At 40.8% G+C, this 27990-nt stretch overlaps 1 protein-coding gene across 1 annotated transcript in view; it reads right to left on the minus strand.

Moving 5' to 3' along the window:
• Positions 1–14398: 14398 nt before the first annotated feature.
• Positions 14399–27990, minus strand: part of lrfn5a (leucine rich repeat and fibronectin type III domain containing 5a) — a 45390-nt gene continuing 31798 nt past the window's right edge. Inside the window, exons 2-3 of the mRNA XM_060880566.1 lie at positions 22755–24162; positions 14399–16165 (exon numbers count right to left, since the gene is read on the minus strand). Coding sequence (XP_060736549.1) covers positions 15229–16165; positions 22755–24142 — 2325 coding nt within the window. The 5' untranslated portion in view covers positions 24143–24162 and the 3' untranslated portion in view covers positions 14399–15228. The remainder of the gene's footprint in view (positions 16166–22754; positions 24163–27990) is intronic.

A 27990-nucleotide genomic window follows, 5' to 3' on the forward strand; every position in this document is an offset into this window, starting at 1 on the left:
CTCAATTCTCTGTTCGTAATGCATGAACTATTCGGGGTTTTTCTTTTTCAGCTCTCGGTTTAAAGTTCTGTAGCGTAAAAAAGTCAAACTCTAAAAAAAATAAATTCTACCTTCTGCTTTTATTTTTTGAAACCTTTTCCAGACTCTACATTACAGTATCGTTGACATGTAAGCAGAAAGCTCTTTATTGGCTTGGGAAGAGCAGCAGAGAGCCATTATGTCCGGTGTAATGGCTCTTGTGGAGCTCCTTCTCCTGGACGAGAGTGCTTTGAACCCTGCGAGAGTGCAGCATTTACATAATGTGTACCTGCACTTCTTTATTTAATGCATCGAAAAGTGCAAGCTCAACCAAAACGCCTCAAAACTTCATAAAGGAAAAAAAAACCTTCTGAACCTTCAAACCTCATTATTTATTCAAAAGAAGTCTCAGCTCCTTCAGGGACTCGCTCCGTCCTGGTCTTTATCTCACCCGGATTTGATCATTTATTAGCTGAAGGCCATCTAGTTACGACTGAACTCTGTCGTGTTGTTTGTTTTTACACTCCTTTGGTTTGTCGACCTTCCAAAAGTGAGATGCTCACTCACTCACTCACTCACTCACTCACTCACTCACTCACTCACTCACTCACTCATTCATCTTCTACCGCTTATCTGAACTACCTCGGGTCACGGGGAGCCTGTGCCTATCTCAGGCGTCATCGGGCATCAAGGCAGGATACACCCTGGACGGAGTGCCAACCCATCACAGGGCACACACACACACACACTCTCATTCACTCACGCAATCACACACTACAGACAATTTTCCAGAGATGCCAATCAACCTACCATGCATGTCTTTGGACCAGGGGAGGAAACCGGAGTACCTGGAGGAAACCCCCGAGGCACAGGGAGAACATGTAAACTCCACACACACACAAGGTGGAGGTGGGAATCGAACCCCCAACCCTGGAGGTGTGAGGAGAACGTGCTAACCACTAAGACACCGTGACCCCAAGTGAGATGCTCTAAAATAAAACTAAAACATTTCGATCCCAATCAATCTTCATGAAAAGTTTCCAGATTTTCAAGTTTTTTACACTGAAACTTTTTTCTTTCTTTCAGAAAACGATGCATGTATTCATGCAAATGAGGATCCATCTAATTAAATATGCATACATTTGCATGCATTACAAAACCCAGAATCTAGTCTTTGGATTATGTTAAATTAAAATGATTACATTGTTCATTTCTCTATAAAACTGCGCAGAGAGAAAGATTTTTAAAGTCTGCTGGAATTTCATTTATCTATAATCATAAATATAAATGAGCTGCTGAAAAAAAAAAAAACCAACAGTGTTGTTTGTCCAAATAAGGACAGGAATATGAACGTGTTCATGAATATGCAAATCCAGAAACTCAGATTTATATGTACACATCTAGGGATATGAGGTGAATGTGAAATGGGCGGAGCTTAAAGAGTTCCAGATAAAAGTCAGTAATCCGGTTTACAGTGTGAGATCAGACTGAAATGATTTCCTGCATCTCCGCTGGCTTGGTGGTGACCCTGTGCTGAAACTCTGGGATTCTTCTCCATGATCTGTACCACAATAAAACAAGCCTGGTCTGTGATCTCATTTCTGTTCATCAATCTGATTTATTTCTCATTTATTGGATTGTTCTGTGGGAGAAATTACATTGTGCCCCACGGAGCTGCTCACTTTCTGTGTTCATGTTCATATCTCAGCTCAGAAAGATTCATGTTTTAGTGCAGAAACTGGGTTAGAGCTGAACTGCTGCTCATATCTCAGCTCTGAAACTGGGTTAGAGCACAGTGCTGCTTAATGCTCCACACAACCACAACCAGAACCAGAACCAGAACCACAACCAGAACCACAACCACAACCAGAACCACAACCAGAACCACAACCAGAACCACAACCACAACCAGAACCACAACCAGAACCACAACCACAACCAGAACCACAACCACAACCAGAACCACAACCACAACCAGAACCAGAACCAGAACCAGAACCACAACCAGAACCACAACAAGAACCACAACCAGAACCACAACCACAACAAGAACCACAACCAGAACCACAACCAGAACCAGAACCAGAACCACAACCAGAACCAGAACCACAACCAGAACCACAACCACAACCAGAACCACAACCAGAAGCACAACCACAACCAGAACCACAACCAGAACCACAACCACAACCAGAACCAGAACCACAACCAGAACCACAACCACAACCACAACCACAACCACAACCAGAACCACAACCACAACCACAACCAGAACCACAACCACAACCAGAACCACAACCACAACCACAACCAGAACCACAACAAGAACCACAACTAGAACCACAACCAGAACCAGAACCACAACCAGAACCACAACCACAACCAGAACCACAACCAGAACCACAACCACAACCAGAACCACAACCAGAACCACAACCACAACCAGAACCACAACCAGAACCACAACCACAACCAGAACCAGAACCACAACCACAACCAGAACCACAACCACAACCAGAACCACAACCACAACCACAACCAGAACCACAACCACAACCACAACCACAACCGAGTCCTTTAGAAAAGATTTCTTTAAGATCCTGAACCTTACAGTCAAAATCCACCCTGAATTACTCACATATTAAACCCTGTAACTGTCATTTCTGTCTCTGAGACTCACTTTACATTTATTCACCACTAACACCACCCCCCTTAACACCACCGCCAGCACCAACAACTCCAGCATTAACACCACCCTTAACATTAACACCAACATAATCACCACCATAAACACCACAACACTCCAGAATTAACACCACTGTTAACAATAACACCACCATTAACACCAGAACCTTCACCCGTAACACCACCACCACCATTAACACCATAACCACTCTTAATACCACTATAAACAGCACCAACACATCCAACACTAACACCACCATAAACACCACATCCACCAAAAACACCACTAACTCCAGAATTAACACCACTGTTAACAATACCACCACCATTAACACCAGAACCTCCACCCTTAACACCACCACCACCATTAACACCACAACACTCCAGAATTAACACCACTGTTAACAATAACACCACCATTAACCCCAGAACCTCCACCCTTAACACCACCACCACCATTAACACCATAAACACTCTTAATACCACTATAAACACCACCAACACCTCTGGCATTAACACCACCCTTAACACTAACAGCACCATAAACACCACCTCCACAGTAAACACTACAAACACCACCATCACGCTTAATAACACCAAAGCCACTCTCAACACCACCATAAACACCAGTATAATCAAAACCATAAACACCACCACCACCACCCTTAACACCTCCAACAACCTTAACAGCACCACAACCACATTTGACACCACTACCAACACCACCAACATTACCAACAACAACACCACAAAAAAAACACGGTTTAGTGAAGGACTTATTCCAGTGATGAATAAGTGATGAATGTCCTTTCATATTTAGCTCATAAGTGAGAGGAAAATTAAAGGAATTGACCATATAATTAGTCACTTAACAGAAAACAGTGATAAGTGTAAAATTACATTTGAAGTTCATTCGTACTCCATTACATTACATTACATTACATTACATTACATTACATTACATTACATTACTATCTAACCATCTATCTAAGCCGGAGTTCTTTCATTCTCAGGTCTGAATTATTTGTCCAATTTAATCCCAATTCCCTGTGAAATCTGTATTAATATTCATTTGCTAAATCGAATCAAATGGAGATTACAGCATTAAATCTGCAGACTGTAAGTGAGTGGATGTAAACAGTGCTGTACACGTGGAGCCACTAGGACACACTCGTGTGCTGATGTGCTCGGAGCATGAGTAATGACTTCCCATCCATCTTCTCAACGTTCCCGACAGACACGGTGCCACGAGTACAACAGGATCTTTTCATCAAATTCATCTCTCTCTTACAGATAACCTTCAGTGTCATGTGATGCTTCCGTGTCTGATGAGCGCCAGACGAGTGGCTCAGACAGCTGGAGATCAATGTCTGGAATGAGGAAGAAATCAGCTCAGACCGGTCGTGTGATTGTTCTGAGGAAGACACAGAAGGTCTTTCTGTCATCACAAACAATCATGACGGTGCGATACACACAGCACAGGCTTTCATATCCCTCCAAACAGAAGACTAGGATACACACTTCCTCTAATATTTACAGAGCAGTTTCATGAAATATTGCTCTGAATTCGGCTATCATTTTTGCGATATTTGCACTAAAGCGTGCACAAGTGCTTCATTTAAACAGATTTAGGAACAGATTTCAGCTGTTATAGCTGTGCTTTAGGGATGTGTGAGTGAGTGTGATAGAACAGAAAGCCAGAGGTAGTAAGTGAGTCTCAACGAAGCATCTGCTTTACACACGGACATTCTCATAAAACCAGCAGACAAAAACACCAGCATTTGAAAAAGCAGGTAAGAAAAGCAGCAAGAACAAGAAAGAACTTTCAGAAGATAAACAACAGAAAGCTGTGCTAATGAAAGCTGTGCGAATATAACCAAGAGGTCGAAAGAAGATTTAGCACCAGTGGGAAAAAGATGGGCAGCTTTTGAGAGGGTGAACCAGGAACCTAAGGCCAACGAAGAACATTATGGAGGGTAATAAAAAGAAGATAATATTAATCATATTTGTTAGTGTTTCATGGAGAAAGGTCAAAGACCAGAGGTTGGAGACCTGCAGTGAAGGGGTTGTATGATCAAAACCAGGAGCAGGTGTCAGTATCTCAGCAAGGGTCAGTGGACATGGCTTCGGCTCTGAAGGAAAGAATCTAGTTCCATGATGGACATCAGTTATACAAACGTATAACAGAATCGGACCGGTCTAGAAGGCCAATGGTCCATCAAAGACTGAAGATGATGCAGAAGAACAATCAAGGCGCTGGCAGTTAGGATGGGATGAGCGAAGGTCGATGGTTTGAATACCTCCTGTAAGGATTATTATATTCCTCCTTGTGGTTGAGACCTAGTAGAACACTGTGTGGTTATTGCTAAGGTTTATGAAGTATGAGCAGCAGATAAAAAAATGATCTAAGATCTCACGACAAAGTGAAATCCAGTTCTCTGGAAACCAAGAGCTGAAATTCTGTTCACAACAGGAAATATGTCTAAGACAAGGGAACTGGGAACACTGGGATCTGTTAGACAATGATGAGGGATTTGAAAGGGTGAAAGACACAGGACAAGAGCAAGAAGCAAAATAAAATAAATAAATAAAAGCAAAAGGGAAGTAAATAATAAAACAGAGAGAGGAAAAGAAGCTAGAGGTAAAGTATATAAAGCTGTTGTGAGATTCAATCAACTAAAGTAGGTGTGAGTAAATGGACCAGTCAGGAGGTCCTTCAGCATTATCTCTCTGATGCCAAGTCTGACTCAGCTCCATGTAGTGTAGTGTGTTCACGCTGAGGATTCTGCCAAATGAATGAAGTGGTTATGTGCTAGCCTAGTGGTTAAGGTGTTGGGCTGCCAATCAGAAGGTTGTGAGCTTGATCCCAGGGTGCCACCAAGCTGCCACTGTTGGGCCCCTGAGCAAGGCCCTTAATGCTCAGATGTACAAAAATGAGATAATGTAAGTCGCTCTGCATAAGAGGGCGTCTGCTAAATAATGTAAATGAAGGGATTTTTTTTTTTGCTTTGGACTTTTAGGGAACATTCTGGCTTTAAATAGACAGCTGTCTCGTCTCGTCAAAGGACTCATGCTTCAGTTTAATCAGATACATCCTGACGTCTAGGACAAAATTTCAGCCGTCTCTACGATACATACTCCATAAATGTCTTCTTTAGGACGTAGGACTTGAACTGACATTCAGGTTAAAGCCGACCCTTTAGTAATAACAGTCTATTCGGCTGATTTACTGCACAAACTCAGTAAAACACTGTGTGTGATTCTTAATATTTCTTTTAAAAAATGTCAGGGGATGAAAGATGTATCTCTCACCAGTCAAAAGATTTCCCATTTGTGTCGAATTGTGCTCCTGGCAGCAGCGCACGGCAATTTTTCAGTGTTAAACCTGACGGGGTTATTGACAACGTTGATCAATTCTGACAGTAATACTGACACAGAAAGGATGCAGCATTATAGATAAGCAACACTCTCTCTCTCTCTCTCTCTCTCTCTCTCTCTCTCTCTCGCTCGCTCTCTCTTTCTCTCTCTCTCTCTCTCTCTCTCTCTCGCTCGCTCTCTCTTTCTCTCTCTCTCTCTCTCTCTCTCTCTCTCTCTCGCTCGCTCTCTGGCTGGTTTTAACTAATCCTGTGTGTGAATAAGAATCTCATGTGCTTACAGACTCAAGGCCAGTTACTGAAATCATTCATTAGCACTGATTGTAGTCTGTGATTGCTTTAAGCCAGGTTTCTAAAGCTTAACTATTTTCAGACCAGAATTTAACAAGGTTAATTTTTTATTTTGAGAGCTATGGGAATAATGCATAGGAATAAATCCTCCAATGAGAAAAGCTGCACAAAACTGTTTAAAAGTCTGTGCAAACTGCTCGCTCGTTATTAGCCAAAAATCCATTATTATATACTGACTGTGTCACTCACTCACTCACTCACTCACTCACTCACTCACTCACTCACTCACTCACTCACATCTTCTACCGCTTATCTGAACTACCTCGGGTCACAGGGAGCCTGTGCCTATCTCAGGCGTCATTGGGCATCAAGGCAGGATACACCCTGGACGGAGTGCCAACCCATCACAGGGCACACACACACTCTCATTCACTCACACAATCACACACTACAGACAATTTTCCAGAGATGCCAATCAACCTACCATGCATGTCTTTGGACCGGGGGAGGAAACCGGAGTACCCGGAGGAAACCCCCGAGGCACGGGGAGAACATGCAAACTCCACACACACAAGGTGGAGGTGGGAATCGAACCCCCAACCCTGGAGGTGTGAGGCGAAAGTGCTAACCACTAAGCCACCGTGCCCCCCCAACCCCCCCTGATTGTTTCTGTTTCTTAAAAAAAATTTAAATATAAGTCAGAACAGTGTAAGATTAGTATCAGGACAGTGTCTGATCAAGAGGGTAAAAATAAAGGATCAGAATCAGACTAATAAAAGATCCGAACAGCAACAGATCAGAATAATAATAGTATGAGATCAGAATCAGAACAATATTGATTCAGTGTAAGAACCATGTAAGCTCAGTTCAGATCAGGAAGAGTATCTGATTAGTCTAACTGTATCAGACCAGAGTGTAGACTATTATCAGACTGGTATCGGACCAGCTTCAGTATCATCGTATCAGAAGAATTACTCACCTTCAATATCAGTGCTGGATTTGTACTAGATGAGATTGGACCAGTAAACAGATCAGATCATTATAGATCATTATACATTCAGTATCAGTATAGGATCAATATGAGATCAGGTATTAGATCGGATTATTGATCAGTTAGAAGAGCGTATGATTAGATCTGTTTCAGACACTAGTCATTAACTTTCCTCACATCAGCCACTTCATCTTTGTCTGTTTTATTCGATTTTTAGTCACAGAATCATGAAGGACGATGAAGTCACGTTCACGAGAAATTGACAACAAACACGTTAGTCATAAAAGTGTAGCGGCTATAAAATACAGTCTGATAGCTTCGTACAGATCGTTCTAACCTTCAGTCCCTCATGGAGTCCTGATGAAAAGAAGTTGAGAAAGTTCTATGAGACAGAAGTGCGTGTCACGCCGTAGCGTGATGAAATACGATCCAATTATAGCCCCAACACGAGACGTTACATTAACACTGCATGAACACGTTCGATGTGTCTAATTAGTCCCAGCAAATCCTTTAGCGTGGTGTGTTTTCATTCCTACTCACACATCAGTGCTCTCTTTCTGACACAGTGAAGACGTCACCCCCAGTCTGATAGAGGAGGAAATTCACTTCACTTCATTTTTATTTCTATAGCACTTTGACTTTGACCCTTTCAGACACTGTCACAAAGAGGCTGTAAAGAAATGTGTCTGTTTGAGTGAGTGTTAACCTTTAGGCTGTTCACCTCGAGTCACACACTGCCATCATTGCTATGGTATCAGTGTGGAGCTATGGGTGAGCTTCATGTGGGGGCATCATCTGCAGTTTCAGGTGAAGGAGGAGAGCATTGAGGTGGATCAGGAAGGTCAGAAAGAGTCAGGATCACTGGTGTCTCAGCAGGACTCAGGGGTAATGTGGAGCTCGACAGAGAGAGAGAGAGAGAGGGAGAGGGAGAGAGAGAGAGAAAGAGAGAGAGAGAGAGAGAGATAGAGAGAGAGAGAGTGAGAGAGAGAGAGAGAGAGAGAGAGAGGGGGAGAGAGAGAGTGAGAGATAGAGAGAGAGAGAGATTATTAGATGTGCTCCTGTATTATAAGAGTTTTAGAGGATGTACACTGTGAGCTATGACAGTATACTGTAAGTAAAAAGCAGAACCAGAAGGTAACACAGACACACAGACATGAACACAACCTGGGACTTAAAACTTGGACCATCTTCCTTCAACGAACCTGAATGAAGGTGTAAAAACCAACATCCAACAAAATGCCCCTCCACCTCCAGATCAGCTCCTTTAACTAAGATATAAACCTTTTAACAAAAGCTTAGACTAAATAAACAGGCTTTGTGCCCTGACTTACGGACTGACAGCGAGTCTGATTGCGTCTGATCCATATTTATAAAGCTGTTAAATATCTGTAGGGCTTTATAAAAAAAAAGCCTTTATAATTCTGGTACCAACAAAGAACCTGAACCTTTTAATCAAAACAAGAATGAAGGATCATAACAGAGCAGAAGTTCATTCAGGTCCTGTGGGGCGAGAGAATGTTCCATTTCAGATGAATACAATCATTCATTATGAGGTTTTTTAATAATGCAGCGATGACATCATCCAATCTGCTGCATTGTGGACCAACTGGAGCTTCTTTATGAACCTACTGGAAGATTAGACTTCAGCCCAACTACAGAGAATTAAAGGAGCTAAATGTTCTGTATCACATAAATGTATGGACCATGTTTTAATACATTATTAATGCGGTGTAGGGGGGCACGGTGTCTTAGAGGTTATCACGTTTGCCTCACACCTACAGGGTTGGGGGTTCGATTCCCACCTCCACCTTGTGTGTGTGGAGTTTGCATGTTCTCCCCGTGCCTCGGGGGTTTCCTCCGGGTACTCCGGTTTCCTCCCCCGGTCCAAAGACATGCATGGTAGGTTGATTGGCATCTGGAAAATTGTCCGTAGTGTGTGAGTGTGTGAGTGAATGAGAGAGTGTGTGTGTGTGTGTGTGTGTGTGTGTGCGTGTGCCCTGCGATGGGTTGGCACTCCGTCCAGGGTGTATCCTGCCTTGATGCCCGATGACGCCTGAGATAGGCACAGGCTCCCCGTGACCCGAGGTAGTTCGGATAAGTGGTAGAAGATGAATGAGTGAGAGAATAATGCGATGTAATCAACAACAAATCACAAGTTTAATTCGTTACATGTTCCATCATTAACAAGAATTATTTTTCACCTGCGATTTTCTCCATCTTTGTTTTTCCTTAATGATCTTTTAAGTTATTTCTAACCGCCTGAATGTCGATTAGGAACCGACGAAGAATTCCGTGGTTTAAACCGGACGATAAAGAGTCACACGGGTCTGAATTATACAGTATGTGCAATTTAATCCCAATTCCCTGTGAAAACTGTATTAATATTCATTTGCTAAATCGAATCAAATGGAGATTACAGCATTAAATCTGCAGACTGTAAGTGAGTGGATGTAAACAGTGCTGTACACGTGGAGCCACTAGGACACACTCGTGTGCTAATGTGCTCGGAGCATGAGTAATGACTTCCCATCCATCTTCTCAACGTTCCCGACAGACACGGTGCCACGAGTACAACAGGATCTTTTCATCAAATTCATCTCTCTCTTACAGATAACCTTCAGTGTCATGTGATGAGGAAGAGGACAAGAGTGTAAGAATTCCACAAAATCCTCAATACAATCATGAGAAGTGTCTGAACGTCACAACAGTCTTCCTGCACACAGCTAACACAGATCTTATAAAAGTAGACTTGAGCGAGTCCCACGTGAGCTTTGGGCCAGTTCCTGTGTTAGCATACAGTAGTACCTGATCTGTGTGAGGAGTGTAGAAGATCTACACTGGACATGGTTTTGTAGATTTAGCCTTCAGGTGGTCCAGATGTTTGCGTCTTGACTATTTTCAGCTCTGCCTTTGTGGGAAACTGTAAAGTTCAACATGGCGTGAGAGCTGAGCTTTGTGTCGTCCCTTAAGACTGTGGATTGAAAGGTCTTGATGTTCGTTGATGATCGAGGTCTCATCCGGTGTTCATTGGACTTCTTCACTGAAACTCTTCAAGTTCGCCGGGAGTCATTCGAGGAAAATCACTCTGTTTTAAACAGAGGTTCCTTCTGGTTCTCCTGTTTCAGCAAACCTCCCAAATGCACAACAGTAGGTGGACGGATTACCCCAAAAAACACAAAGATGTAAATGTGTGTGTGTGTGTGTGTGTGTGTGTGTGTGTGTGTCTCATTCCACCTCACTCCACCTCACACACCGCCTGGCGGAGCGTCTGAACACTAACCAGAATAAAACTCTCCCTGAAACTGAATGAAGGATTGAATAAATAAAGAGATTTATATTCTGTTCAGATTCTTGGCTATAAAAATGCAGCTAAAAGCTTTGATGTGTTTAAAGTATCACAGTATGATATACTATTTACTTTAAATGTCCATGATCTCTGACATTTATAATACTGTGTGTGTGTGTGTGTGTGTGTGTGTGTGTGTGTGTGTGTGTGTGTGTGTGTGTGTGTGTGTGAGTATGTGTGTGTGTGTTTCAGTGCACTGCTGTGAATGAGACTGTGTGTATGTGTGATTTTGTCTCTGTGAATATTTTAGATATTTTTCTCTGCAGGGAATCCAGATGGCCAGCAATCAGAGCACTTTTCTCTCTCTCTCTCTCTCTCTCTCTCTCTCTCTCTCTCTCTCTCTCTTTCTCTCTCTCTCTTTCTCTCACTTACACACACACACACATACACACACACACACACATCAGAGGGAGATTTTATCCTCACCCGCTCATTTGTCCAATCAGCCAGCGCTCATTCTATTTATATTAACATGTTTTTTTTTCCAGTGTCTATGTGTGTGTGTGTGTGTGTGTGTGTGTGTGTGTGTGTGTGCGTGTGTGTGTTTGTGTATTTTTTGTGCTGCAGTGTGGAGATTAGGTTCTGTTTTGTATGCGTGGCTGCTCTCTTAATCACCATGTGTTCAATGATGAATAAACCTTTCGTAAGCACTTCATAACACATACATAAGCATAAAAAAATCCACATAATTGCATTTAATACATAATAACGTGACCATACTTTGGTAAAACTAATAACATGTTCTGTGTAAAGTTTAATAACTGTTAATGAACCTTTAATGTCACTGAGATGTTTTAAAGTCTGATAGTCCTGATAGTATGAAGTGATGGATGTTTACTACACTTTATAACCAGCCTGTGTAGAGTTTATTATACAGTAGCACAGGAGTGTTTATAACCCTTCATTTACTGTCTATAAAAATCTAATAAACAGTTAATTGTACTGCATGTCCTGGTTTTAGGCCAGATTAAAGCAAAGCATTTTGATTTGGGAATATTATTAATGAATAATTAATTAATTATTAATATTATTATCATTTATATTTATTTATTTTGTCAGAGCAAATGTTTAATGTTTTTATACTAAATAAATTTGGTAATGATTTGAATACATCGAGTATATTCATGTAGTAATAATAATAATAATAATAATAATAATAATAAGTCACATATTTATAATGTTACATACTGTCTGTTGATATGTGTTTCTAGTTATAAATAATTACCTGGAACACGTGTGCTGTATCACAGTGGGACACGTTTCAACACGTGAGTCAGACGCAGATTAATCTCCATGTTAACTTTCAACAGCAGAGGCGATTCATGAGCTCCTGCACGTCTTATTGTGAGTTTAAGATTAATCCGGTTCTGGAAAAGTGACTCTAAATGGAGCCTCTGTGACTGAAAAGAGGCACAAGACACTTTTTGATCCAAACAGAAGCATTACGGCGTTACGGCTTCACAGCACCAGAGACACGATGCCAAAACTTTGATTTCCTGATTCACTGAACCGGAATCAGAGCCGATACTGAATCAGGAGAAAAATCACAGATACAATGAGATAATGTGTGAGATTTCTATGCTAATACAGACTGTGTGTGTGTGTGTGTGTGTGTGCGCGTGTGTGTGTGTGTGTGTGTGTGTGTGTGTGTGTGTGTGTGCGCGTGTGTGTGTTTGTGTGCGTGCGTGTGTGTGTGGTGTGTGTGTGTGTATGTGTGTGTGTGTGTATGTGTGTGTGTGTGTGTGCGTGCGTGTGTTTATCAGAACACACCGTTTTAAATACACATCAGTCATAATCAGACGTCTCCCACAGGCTGAGGATTACTTCGTCCAATCACAATCCAGATCAGCGGATTATCAACACGTCTCTAAACTCAACACAAAATCTTTAATCCCTCACGCTGCTCTTTCTCATTCATACAGGATTAGCATCATACAGGATTAGCATCATACAGGATTAGCATCATACAGGATTAGCATCACTCCGTTCTGTTCTGACCCTCACTTACTGCCATAAACACTCTAATAAACATTGCATTAAACATTAAATGTATAAATTGTTACTGACTTTTCAAAAATTCGATTTTAATAGAAAGTTTGTTAATAAACAAGATATAAGCAATTTATGCGGAATAATTAAAGATGTTTTCTGTAGCTAAAAATGATCTAATAAGTAAATAAAAGAATAAAATGTCAGCTGTGATTCTCAGGTCCAAGTTTCAGGAAATAAAATATAGAATTCTCATAAAACAAAAAATAGTTTATGTTCAGAAAGTAATGAGTCATTTCTCATTAAGCAGCACAACTTACTGAGCAAAACTAACGCAATAGAAATAAACAAACAAACAAATAAATAAATAAATAAATAACCAAACAAACAAATAAATAAATAAAGTCATCAGTAGCTGTCACTTTCTGCTCAGGTTTAATATTAAAAATAAAAATGTTATAAAAATCTTATTAATATAAATGGAATGACGTTTTTATGAATGAAGTAAAATCTAATAAAATGAAAGTCTAATGTAGTAATTAATCATTATTAAAGTGTGTGTTATTACTTGGTTATTAACAGGTCATTAGTGAACATTAGATTAAACTCAGACTCTTTTTATTGACACTTTTAATGTTCATCATGAGTGAAAGGTCCTGTGTAATATTTATTTATTAATGATTAAAGGTGAGGTCTCTGTTGTTTGAGAAATGCTTCAGAAAACTGAGTCGGGACGCCAAACAAAACAAAAACAAAACAAACGTGTAGCCAATGAGCAGAAAGGGGCGTGTCTTGTCAATATGGGTGGAGAGAGTGTTCAGTACACATGTGTGACATTAGCAGAAAGCGGTTTTAACATTGACATGGAGGATAAAAACAAAGAAAGAAAGAGAAGAAAGACTTACGATAAGGTAAGAAGTAGGACGTGTTAATATAGGATCAGCTTTCCAGTGCTGGAGAGAACGGAGCTAAACCTTTCACGCTACAACACACAGTACTACAAAAACACATCTGTATTACCTAAGTGTTACTCATTGTGTTCATTTATTGATAAAAATATCCCCTCGGTCAGCCGCCCCAGCAGGTTCCGTCATAATATTTGCCTGGGTTATACTTGGGTTATAATTGTCTGGTGTATGTGTGGGGCGGAGCTATCGATACAGGGGTGGGACCCATTTGCGTTAGGGGCGTGTTTGTTTTTGGTGATTTCAAATGTCAACACTGGCTTTCAAACAACGGAGACCTCATCTTTAATTCTAAGAGTAAGTTTTTTTTAACATAATTAAATGAAGATTAAAACTCCCAGCAGGTGAGTGAGGCAGCACAAGCCAAATAAAAAAGAATTAAAACATTCTGAAAAAGGAACTAAGTCTCTTACAGTTTAATAAATTGAATGAATGAATTAAATATTAACTGAATATTTTACCAGAAATGTTTGTTAATTAAAAAAGAAAACACAAAACTGTAGAAAATGAAGTTCACAAACAAAATAAAAGGAGTCATTTATAAAATCACTGATTCACAAATAAAAAAAGGAGGAATATTTCACTTTAGACTTAGTTTCCTTTATTCCTCTTTGGGTGTGTTTATAACACCTTTATAACACCACTGACAAACACACAGCTGTTTCTTTTTTAGTTTATTTTACACAACATACCAACACAGTAGATGTTGTCTTACTGTACACTTATTCTTTTCTTTTTCTTTTTTTTTTTTTTATTTCATGCCTTCAAATTAAGGCAATATCAATGTCACTGAAAAGAAAAAAAAACTTTGATTTGTTTTTATTTTTTCTCTTTAAAAAATATCACTTTAATAACAGGTCCGGTTTGTTTGAGTGTTTAGTACCGTGTGTGTGTGTGTGTGTGTGTGTGTGTGTTTGTGTGTGTGTGTCTCTTGCACACAGGAAATGTTATTCCCTTTAATGAAAGGTTAAGAAAGGCTTTTTGTGTGAAATATTCCTCAGTGTGGTCACATGTGGTCCTCGATCAGCCGGAGCACTTCCTTTTCTTTCCTTTTCTTTTCTTTTTCTTTTCTCTTTTTTTTAAGAAGGCACTGACGTGTTTTTTTTTGTCAGCGCAATGAGCAGAAAGAGGAAATTTCCTCAAGGCAAGCGAGAATCCTGCTTATCCACAAGCTTTCAGAGAAGTTGAGTTTAAAAACATTTAAAAAAAAAAAATGAAATAATAATAAAATAAACAATACAATTTTGTTAGAACAAGATGAAAAAAAACTCACATGCAAATACACGCACACACACACGCACACACACACACACACACTCACACACACACACACACACACACGCGCGTGCGATTCGTAAGTATTCTATGGCATGAACGTGATGCGAGTTATTTTTATAAACGGTGCTTTATGAAGTTTGAAATCTGAAACCTCTAATAATTGTCAACATTACACACCAACTGGATCATGAGAATTCATGTGAATTTGAAAAAAAATCATTAACACACACACACACACACACACACACACACACACACACACACACACAATGAAGGACACTAGCTAGTTATTCACACTGTGCTCTCGAGGATCCACTCTGAACTGGAATACACGCCTTTATCCGAGTTTTCCACACTAGCCAGCATCCCATTCATAGACACACTCCTCTTACACCGAATGTTCCCAGGCTTAACGCTGTAGCAGTGGTGTGTGGATAAGTCTTCGTTTAGCGAGAACCTGCGTGGTGCGGCTCGCGTCCCCTCCACCGGCAGTGTGAGATATTTGGATATGGAGGGACGAGGCGGCGCCCTCCTCAGGATGGGAGTGTCCCTGAAGCAAGAAGGCAACAACGGGGCGGGGCCTGATGGAGGAACGGAACGCAGGAGCGGTGTTTTGGAGTTGTTGCGGTTGGTGTTGTGTGTGTCAGTGCCAAGCGCCGGTTCAGTCTTCTCCTCCGGCTTTGGCGCTGGTCTTCGTTTGGGCTTGATGGACCCCGAGGATCCTCCCGTGTCCCAGCTCTGGCTCACCACAGACGTCTCGGTAGAACAATCAGGAAGAGAAGTCTCTGATGACTGAGTGAGAGAATCAGGGAATCCAGGAGCGGAGGTTTTCTGGCACTCGTCCCCACCCTTGGGAGCCACGGCGCCTTCTTTATTTGCGGAGGGACTGGCGGCGGCATCAGGCTGCACCCCTGCAGAGGCGGTTCCCTTGGCGCGGTTGCCGCTCATGCACACCTTGTAGCGAATCATGAGGATGATGATAAAGACAAGGACGGAGGCCACTATGACACCGCCGATGATCAGGATCATGGTTCCTCCAAGGAACTGAGACTGCATGAAGTGGCAGCGGAGATACTCGGACTCGGTGGTAAACTGAACACAACCGATGACGCGTGTGGCCGTGAGGGACGTGATGGCGTCATCGTAGATGGCCAGGACGCACAGATCGTACTGAGTCCCAGCCGCCAGGTTGTTCACCAGGAAGTTTTTGCTCGTCGGTGGGATCATTCTGTGTGGAAAAACCAAAACATTCAGGTTTGTAGATTGAAAAAATAAATAAATAATGTTCCTGTTTATTATATGACCTCGTCATCAAACCCAATCAGGGTCATTAAGTCATTATATAGATATAAATATCCACACAGCATGTTAATAAATGTCTTTACAAACACCTGAGAATATCAAACATCCTCTACAATTTATTCATTCACCAACACTAAAGGAGTTATTAACAGTAGGGGTGCCAATAATTTTGTAAAGATGACTGATAAGGACAGATCAGATTCCGCTCTAATTATAGTTCAGCTGATGAGAGAACAGAGGTTTATATCTGCGTTAATGTAAACGATGGAAATGTGTGTGTGTGTGTGTGTGTGTGTGTGTGTGTGTGTGTGTGTGTGTGTGTGTGTGTATGTGTGTGTGTGTGTGTGTGTGTCACAGTCCGTTTCATCAGGTGTCACTAAATATCATTGTTCTCTGTTTCTGTTACTACTCTGTAAAATGTGAGATGATTAAACTTTTGATTAGTTCTGACAATAATAACTGAACTGACATTAATTCGTTCAGGTCTCGTTATCAGAGCAGACGATTAACACAGACGTGACTGAACACTGGAATTCACCGACTCCACTCCAATCACAAACTCATTCTTCTTCACAATCTCCGTTCATTCAGACCGACTGCTTAGCTAGCGGCTAAACCCATTTCCACTTTGTGTGTGTGTATGTGTGTGTGTGTGTGTGTGTGTGTGTGTGTGTGTGTGTGTATTCTGAATGCACAGGCACCCTTTCAGCGCTCTGAATGAGGCGAGTGTGTGTCTCACTGAAGCCAGGTGGAGTGAGGCTGTGTGTGTGTATGTGTTTGTGTGTGTGTGTTTTGTGTGTGTTTGTGTGTGTTTTGTGTGTGTTTGTGTGTGTGTGTGTGTGTGTGTGTGTGTGTGTGGCTGCTTGATAAGAGACACCATTGTTCAGTGTGTGAAGTGAAATAAGGCTCTGGGAGTGATAGCACAGTGACACAGGTACGGCAAGAGATCAGCAGATTTACAGCCGCTGCACTTCTCTGCTTCAGAGATCAGATTTAACGAGTGAGAGACATGATGAAGACACGTGTGAGATGTGTCTGAGACGTGTGCGAAACATGTGAGATGTGTGAGACGTGTGCGAGATGTGTGTGAGATGTGTGAGACATGTGCGAGACGTGTGTGAGATGTGTGTGACGTGTGTGAGACTTGTGTGAGATGTGTGAGACATGTGCGAGACGTGTGTGAGATGTGTGTGACGTGTGTGAGACGTGTGTGAGATGTGTGAGACGTGTGCGAGACGTGTTTGAGATGTGTCTGAGATGTGTGAGACGTGTGCGAGACGTGTTTGAGATGTGTGTTAGACATGTGTGAGATGTGTGAGACGTGTGTGAGATGTGTGAGACGTGTGTGAGACTTGACTGAGACATAAGTTCATTATATTGGAAGTTAATTATATATTCAGATGAGATTCAGACAGTTGTGCTGTGTGTGTATTTGTGTGTATGAGTGTGTGTGTGTGTGTGTGTGTATTTGTGTGTGTGTATTTGTGTGTGTGTATTTGTGTGTGTTTGTGTGTGTGTTTGTGTGTGTGTGTTTGTGTTTCTGTGTGTGTTTGTGTGTGTGTTTGTGTGTGTGTGTTTGTGTGTGTTTGTGTGTGTGTGTGTTTGTGTGTGTGTGTGTGTTTGTGTGTGTGTGTGTGTGTTTGTGTGTGTGTGTTTCTGTGTGTGTGTGTGTGTTCCTTCCTCTTCTCACTGACATTATAACAGTTAAAAACACTTTTTCTCTCTCAGGTTGTTTATAAGATAAAACACGCAGCTCGTCATGATACAAAGCTCCAACACTACAGACTCCTTCATCAACGTTAGAGCCTGAAGGTCTTTATTAATCTACTGAAGGTCTGACAGATGATGAAGATCTTTTTTATACAAAGTTATAATAATAACCTCAGCATCCCTCCCTCTGTCTCTCTCCCTCTCTCTCTCTCTCCCTCCCCCCCCCTCTCTCTCTCCCTCTCTCCCCCCCTCTCTCTCCCTCACTCCCTCTGTTCTTCTTCCTTCCATTGCATCTTGAGCTCACAGAGGAAATCTGATCTACGTTATTGATTCATGTCCAGTGTCTAATCCTGGAACTTTCCCTTCAGCTCCCTGAGCAGCAGCACAGCAGATCCTGTAGATCTTTCTGCTTCATCATCACTCTGATCTTCAGCTCAAATTCAGGAACAGATCTTACTTTTACTGAAATACTGACTCTTTTGATTGAGTCGATTACAGGATTTTATTTAGGTAATAAAACAGCACAGTGTTCCTTCAGTCGGACGAGACGTGTTTACTACCTTCAGATATAAGACGCTTATGACAACCAGTTTAGCATTAAAAAGCTAAAAGAATGAGCTAAAGTTTGAAGGTGGATTTATGCATTAAACATGGTTCATATTACTGAGACAAAAGAGTGTGTTATAATTTAGAGCTGCTCGACTGGAGACTAGACTCGGTGAAGTTTTAGCCCATGTTTAGTAAAAGACGTCTATATGTGTATTCATCCTTCCCTCAGCAGAGGAGCCGAGCGGTGAGTCCTGAAGTTCGGCTCAGGAACGTTCTAGAGCTCTAATGCAAGTGATCCAGGGCTTTTTTCCCTCCAGACAGACTGATGGTTATTGCACAACACTCTCAATGCAATTATCAGCAGCCCCACGCCACGCCGAGAAGCACTTAAAGACCCAGAATGATGTGTTTTTTTTCTCTGAGCTGTGACTGAAAATCTGCTTTTTACAAAAAAAAACACTAAATCTGTGCTCTTAAAGAATCAGTGGGGTTCAGAGCTGAAGATGGAGCCTACATTATATTTATACATTATATTTATACATTATATTTATACATTATATTATATATTATATTATATATTATATTATACATTATATTTATACATTATATTTATACATTATATTATATATTATATTATATATTATATTATACATTATATTTATACATTATATTATATATTATATTATACATTATATTTATACATTATATTATATATTATATTATATATTATATTTATACATTATATTATACATTATATTATATATTATATTTATACATTATTTTTTTATATTATATTTATACATTATATTTATACATTATATTTATACATTATATTATATATTATATTATACATTATATTTATACATTATATTATATATTATATTATATATTATATTTATACATTATATTATACATTATATTATATATTATATTATACATTATATTTATACATTATATTATACATTATATTATATTATTATATTATATATTATATTATACATTATATTTATATTGCAGTAATTGCTGTTTTTATTACAGTGTTGGGTTTTTAGAAAGAAAGTGCATTCAGGGCGACTACACACAACTCTACACACAACTCTACACACAGCTCTACACACAACTCTACACACAGATCTACACACAACTCTACACGCAACTCTACACACAACTCTACACACAACTCTACACACAGCTCTACACACAACTCTACACACAACTCTCCACACAGCTCTACACACAGCTCTACACACAACTCTACACACAACTCTCCACACAGCTCTACACACAACTCTACACACAACTCTACACACAGCTCTACACACAACTCTACACACAGCTCTATACACAACTCTATACACAGCTCTATACACAACTCTATACACGGCTCTATTAACTGCTCTACACACAGTTCCACACACTGCTCTACACACAGCTCTATACACTGCTCTATTCACAACTCTACACACAACTCTACTCACTGCTTTACACATAATTCTACACACAGCTCTATACACAACTCTACAAACAGCTCTATACACAACTCTACACACAGCTCTATACACAACTCTACACATGGCTGTACTTGCTGTTCTATACACAGTTCTGTACACAGCATTACACACAGCATTACACACAGCTTTATACACAACTCTACACACAACTCTACTCACCGCTTTACACATAATTCTACACACAGCTCTATACACAACTCTACAAACAGCTCTATACACAACTCTACACACAGCTCTATACACAACTCTACACATGGCTGTACTTGCTGTTCTATACACAGTTCTGTACACAGCATTACACACAGCATTACACACAGCATTACACACAGCTTTATACACAACTCTACACACAACTCTACACACAGCTCTATACCACTCTGCACACAGCTCTACACACAGCTCTACACACAACTCTACACACAACTCTACACACAGCTCTACACACTGCTCTACACACAGCTCTATACACTGCTCTATACACAACTCTACACACAACTCTACACATAGCTCTACACACAACTCTACACACAACTCTACACACAGCTCTATACACAACTCTACACACAACTCTACTCACCGCTTTACACACAATTCTACACACAGCTCTATACACAACTCTACACATAGCTGTACTTGCTGCTCTATACACAGTTCTGTACACAGCATTACACACAGCTTTATACACAACTCTACACACAACTCTACACACAGCTCTATACCACTCTGCACACAGCTCTATTTACAACTTTCTACACAACTCCACACGCAGCTCTACACACCACCTCCTTGCTCTCTGTACAGTTGTGTTGTTTTGGCTGTTTGTCTCTAATTAATTCTCTGATTATTTAAATAGTTTTACAGTAAAAACATTACTAATTGTAATATTATTGTTTATAAGTAGCAGATGGCGTTTAGTGTGAAACACTGAAACACACAATGATCTCCATGAGCTTTATTTATTAGAACATTTACTTCTTACTTCTGACAACTTAATTGCAGCTGCTGTTCTTTATTAATATAAACACTTTTTGATTGTAACTGGAAACAGCGCTGTTCATTCACTGAAACGTTTGGGTTCAGAGGGAAGTTATAAGCTGTGTATAAAATCTAATGAGGAAGAACAACAAGCTTGTCGAAGGTTAAAGCTAATTCGGGTTCAATTATCCCTCAGTCACTTAACAATGAAGACGATCCACACTCATTAAGTTAATTGCCATTATTGCCCTATGTCTAATTAAAAGTTGTGGTTGCACAATCACGTAAGCACCGAGCCACACTGTGAGGTCCAGAAGCCTCCATTATGAGGACTTTTTTATCAGTTAGCAAAAACTACTTAAGACAAATCGCGCGAGAGACGCTAACGTCGTCGGTTTTGCGTGTCAGCCATCTTGATTTTTTAGAATGTTTGTGAAATATCATCAGAGCAGCAAAAACACACAAAAGTGAGGAACAGAACTGACTCCAGCTCCACTGTCTGAGAGTGTAACACAATAAGTCACACAAAAATGTACATTTAGGTTCGAACTACACACAAAATATTTTCAGGGCTGACATTAAATAAATATGACACAATGATTAATGCTATAAACAGCTACTGAAAAAAAACCTCATGGAACTTTTTCTTAGAATAAAATCAGGCAAGTCTCAGTGTGATTATTGGCTTAAATGTTGAAGTAACTTTTAAAATTTGACTTCAGACCCAAAACTGTTCAATACAAAAGTAAGAAATGTGTAAACAACTCATTTGATGCTGATCTCATGTGTATTTACATCATAGTGACTTAATTTGGTGGCCAGTTTGATTCTTTATTTGATTCAACGTCACAACCTTCTAAGCACTGGTTCAACAACTTAACCCCTGAGCTAGCAATTCTTTCTTTAGAACATAAACACACACATCTCTGCACTGTTATAGCCTTTATATTTATTCACTGTATATGCTTTCATATATCATCGCTGTCAGACAGAATCCTCGTATCTCCAAAACCGTTATTTCAGGACATTAAACAAACGCCGTACCTTATCTGCAGTACACAGGGTTTAGTCTGCGTTGCAGTGGATTGTCTTGCGCTAAATTCCTGTCCTCAGACGAGCACCAGAACTAGCGGGGGTCAAGATTTTTTTTTTCTTTGAGCCCAGTGTTTTGAAGACATTTACCTCAGAAGACGTGTTGATTCGTTGCGACTCTTCTTGAGGAGAAAAATGCCGTGAAGCTCTCCCACGGAGTGAGGAAGAGGTGGACAGTTGAAGTGTCCAATGGAGTTATGAGATTTGCGCTCAAGCTATTTTCAAGACTTTAGATTGGTTAATAACTTGTAAAAATAACAGACCCACGTGGGGACTGACCAATAGCATCGATATGTGAAAAAATATGAAATTGACCGATTTGGACATACAAGGTTTCCGCCTGACAGCAACATTATACCACTTGCTGTAAATATGCTAGATATTTATCTGCACTTTTGCACGACTGCTACATTTTGCACTTCTGGTAGATGCCAAACTGCATTCCGTTGCTGTGTACCTGTACTATGCAATGACAATAAAGTTGTATCTATCTATCTATCTATCTATCTATCTATCTATCTATCTATCTATCTATCTATCTATCTATCTATCTATCTATCTATCTTTCTAAAAGCAGTGTATTCATTGTCATCTCTTATGCGTTGCAAGTCATCACAGATTTCAGTCAGAAAATACCTTTTTTCAATGATAAGCAGCATGACGGCGGCGTTCGCTCACCTGTAAACAAGAGAGTCATCATAGGTGCCGTTGTACTGGATCTGAAACATGCGAATTCCAGGAATATTCCTTTGAAAGTTAAATTTAATGAGTGCTGTGGAGGACGTGGCCTCTGCAATCACCACACGCTTATCTGAGCTCGCTTTAGAGTCTGCTGTGTGGTTGCTTCCATTGGCTCCAGTTCTACTGGATGTGGAGATGTCTGAGGAGCCCGGATCCGGCTCCAGGATGTTATTGGTGCTGTTGCTGATGTAGGGGAGCTTGATAATGATAAGTTCTATGGTTTGGTGCGCTTCACCGGCTGGGTTAGAAGAGATACAAGTGAAGGATCCAGTGTCTTTCACTGTGCTGATCAAGATATCCAAGGTCCCGTTGTTGTAAACAATGGTACGAGAGGAGTTTGAGACCAGCTTGCCATCAGGTGATATCCAGTGGATCACAGGTTCAGGATCTCCTCTTGCTTTGCATCGAAGTGTTACACGTTGACCCTCGAGTACTCTCATCTCCTGAGAGTGTCTCGTGATAAGAGGTGGCTCACACAGGAACTCCTCCTCTGGAATAGACCAGAAATATCGTCCAGATAAGTGCGGTGGAGTTGCACAAGTCTCCAGATCGTCCTCACGACTCAGTCGACGAAGCCAGAGCAGCTCGCAATTACAGTGCAAAGGATTTCCACCAAAACTGAGGGCAAACCATGAAGAACTAAGCACTCCAGATGTTGCCAGAACCTGCGCCCTTTGGAACAGAGGATCTGGTGGAAGCTTTTGAAGCTTGTTGGAGGTCACATCCAGTCGGTTGAGTTTTTGTAACAAGGAAAAAGTGCCTTCTGGAATGTAATCAATCATGTTGTGGTCCAAGCTGAGTGTATGAAGGCTGATCATCCTCTGAATCACCTCCCAGGGTATGGTTTCAAGGTTGTTATAGGACAAATCCAGCTCCTCCAGAGCCAGAAGGTCATTAAACGCCCCCAGATGGATGTGAGTCAACTGATTGTTGTTGAGAATTAAATGGTGCAGCTTGGACATGCCACTAAACGTGTCGTTCCCTATCCGAGTCAGCCTGTTATGGTTCAAGTGCAAGGCGCGAAGGTTTTCCAAGTCCGCGAAGGCGTGAGGCGTGATGAAACTTATCGTATTCCTGGACAAGGTGAGGTCCACTAGCCTAGTCATGTTGGCAAAGTCTTTCCTCTTGACGCTGGTTATAAAGTTGTCTGCAAGCCGTAGCTCCACCGTGTGCCGGTCGATGTTGGGCGGCACAAACAGAAGCCCTTTTTTGGCACAGAGGGTTGCGAGGTTAGGAGATAAAATCTGGCAGATGCAGCGCTTCGGACAGATCTGGGCCTTCACTGCCATTCCAATGACCAACAGGCAGACGAGCAGCTTTTCCATTGTAAAGAGGGTTCAGACGTCTGTGAAAGAAAACAGATGTGATTCATTACTCACTGCTTGTATCTTATGAGCATTTATTACATTTAAATAGAAAGTTGAAAAATGTTCCAGCTTCATCTCTACCCTGTGGATCAAACCAGAGCAAAAATCGCTGAATTATTAGTGTCCACTTTATCCAATTCTCACCAAGATGATCAACAGAGAGTCAAGAATTTTTCTTCCAGAACGATTCATTAGCAGCAAATGTTTTGCTTTGTAAAGTTTTCTTTTTTTTCTATTTGCTCAAAGAACAGCTAAGTTTAAGTGTCCATTTCACGCTGATTTACACTAATCTCACAAAGCTAAAGGTGAGAAAGTGCCGTAAGGCGTTCGGTCAAATTCCTGGGTAATGAATTGAGATGTAGATTAAAAAGGTGGCTTCTGGATTGAGCTGCTGAATTAACAGCTAGAGCTTTTGAGTCATGTTCATGAGTCTTCTCAAAGCTGCTGCTGTGATCAAACTGACATGATTCACCTGATCACAGATCCACTGATACCTGACATCATCATCATCATCATCATCATCATCATCATCATCATCATCACACTAGCTATGATTCACACCACACCAAGAACAAACACCACCAAACCTCTAAACACTGCATCATTCAGCCAGAAGCAGCTTGGACAAAGAACCTCAGCATTAAACAACCAGAACCAGAGGGCAGTGAAGCTCCATGTCACATGTCATTGCTGTTTATAGCAATATAAAGTGAGACAGACCAAAGTATACAACAACAACAACAACAACAACAACAACAGATAGTAATGATTGTGCTCATCTTCTATAATTAAGATGAACACACAGTATGTTGTTTTGGGTTCTCTATTGAACACGTTTCACACGTTTAACAGCTACTTTATATTCTTACTAACATGTTTATTTTAATATGTAATATCTTACGAGTTGTGTTCAATTCCTAGTGTTTTTCTTTACACATGATATTATTTGTGTGTTTATTTATACTTATTGTACTTGTGTTGAGGTGTTGATTACAGAGAGGGTTGTTGTAAGACCCGCATGAGGAAGCCGTATGTTCACAGCGTAAGTGTTAATTACTAACACTGACAATGTTAGTGCGCTGCCTGAAATAAAGCGGATCAGTGAAGCGTCTCTTTTCGTTACGTAGGATTGGTGACTAACGGCTCCGAGTGCAGTGGAGAAGGATGATCTCAGCTCCGTGGGGTGTTCCAAAGATTAGGAATGTTATCTGTTCACACCATCACATCAGACTCAGCTTTAATTTATACAGTTTTATACGGCAGATATTTATAAACATCACTGTGTCTGTCTGACTGACACACACCTCAGTGTGACTCACAATCCTGGGGGTAAACACACACACACAGAGTCATACACACACACACACACACACACACACTCACACAGTCATACACATACACACACACACAGTCTCATACACACACACACACACAGTCTCATACACACACACACACACACACACACACACAGAGTCATACACACACACACACACACACAGTCATACACACATACACACACACACACACACACAGTCATACACACACACACAGTCATACACACACACCCAGTCATACACACACACAGAGTCATACACACACACACACACACACACACACACACAGTCATACACACACACAGTCATACACACACACACCCAGTCATACACACACACACACCCAGTCATACACACACACACACAGTCATACACACACACACACACACACAGAGTCATACACACACACAGTCTCATACACACACACACACAGAGTCATACACACACAGTCTCATACACACACACACACACACACACCCAGTCATACACACACACACACACCCAGTCATACACACACACACACACAGTCATACACACGCACACACACACACACACACAGAGTCATACACACACAATCTCATACACACACACACACACACACACACACACACAGTCATACACACACACACAGAGTCACACACACACACAGTCATACACACACACAGAGTCATGCACACACACAGAGTCATACACACACCCACACATAGTCATACACACACACACACTCACACAGAGTCATATACACTCACACACACACACACCCACACAGAGTCATACACACACACACACACACACACACAGAGTCATACACACACACACACACACACACACAGTCTTAAACACATACACACAGAGTCACACAGACAAACACACACTCAAACTCACACCGAGTCACAGACACACACTCACACACAGACACACACATGCTCACAGTCTCACACACATGAAATATAAAAAATATAAAAAATAAGTGCAGAAGTATGACTAAATAACTATTATAATAATTATATAAATATGAATTATTAAAATAAAAAACAAAAGCATGAGGCAGCTTTTAATTTATTTAATTTCCCTTTAATTTTGTTTCACAGGTTTTTTTTTAGTAGGTGATAAAAAGTAAGTGATAAATGTTAATTAACACAAATTCACTTCTGACTTTGTTAAAAACGAGACAGACGGCAGCTGATGTTTTCACACCGTTTCAGATGTTAATAAGGAGAACTAAAGAGGAAGTCGTCAAATTAAATGAAATTAAATGAAATAAAAAAATGTAATAAAATAAATAATGAGGATTGTTTTCAGAGGAAAATCTCAGGGTTAAAGATTTCTGTCAGGAGAACGTAAATATTTGCGTGAGTCAAATTTAATGTCAGAACGTTTTAAAAGCTTCTGCTCTGCTTCTGGATGCAGAAGTTCAGGATTCAGCACTTAGTTCAGCTTCATCTGTGTCTTTCACCCCAAACACTGAGCTCATTAACTCCATCTACACCACAGCTTTACTTTAATCTTTATTTCCTCACTCTTTTCCTTTTTCTTTATTCTGTCAACTTTAGTTGTTGGGCTCTTTTCTTTCTTTTATTCGTTCCCCTTTTCTTTCTTTCTTTCTTTCTTTCTTTCTTTCTTTCTTTCTTTCTTTCTTTCTTTCTTTCTTTATATTTCATTCATTCATTCATCTTCTACCGCTTATCTGAACTACCTAGAGTCACCGGGAGCCTGTGCCTATCTCAGGTGTCATCGGGCATCAAGGCAGGATACACCCTGGACGGAGTGCCAACCCATCACAGGGCACACACACACACACTCTCATTCACTCACACAATCACACACTACGGACAATTTTCCAGAGATGCCAATCAACCTACCATGCATGTCTTTGGACCGGGGGAGGAAACCGGAGTACCCGGAGGAAACCCCTGAGGCACGGGGAGAACATGCAAACTCCACACACACAAGGTGGAGGCGGGAATCGAACCCCCAACCCTGCAGGTGTGAGGCGAACGTGCTAACCACTAAGACACTGTGCCCCCCTACTTTATATTTGTATAAAGAAAATAAATGACTATGAATTAATGAATTAAATATAGTAATAAAGTGATGGGGTAGAAGCAGCGTTGTATCTACAGTTTATTCACTCTCTCATTACAGTGTGGCCCTGAAGCGCTTCATCATCCCATGGGTACTGGGCGTAATTAGGGCTTCGACATTTTGTGGGGTGCCAATACATTTGGCCCAGAGCTTGTGATCTGATGAACGATCAATCTACAGTTTTGTAAAGCATACGAAGGTCAGAGCGGGACGGGGGGGTTGGGGTGGGGGGTTGGGGGATTTGCCTACTCGTTCAGAGACACGCTGCTCGTGGTCATTACACAGCTGTAATACTTTACTATCGATTCACACACACACACACACACAGAGGTGTGGTGTGTGTGGGTGTGTGTGTGTGTGAGAGAGAGTATAAAGACAAGGGCAGAT

The sequence above is a fragment of the Tachysurus vachellii genome, chromosome 10 (assembly GCF_030014155.1).
Source record: "Tachysurus vachellii isolate PV-2020 chromosome 10, HZAU_Pvac_v1, whole genome shotgun sequence".
Classification (NCBI taxonomy): Eukaryota; Metazoa; Chordata; class Actinopteri; order Siluriformes; family Bagridae; genus Tachysurus; species Tachysurus vachellii.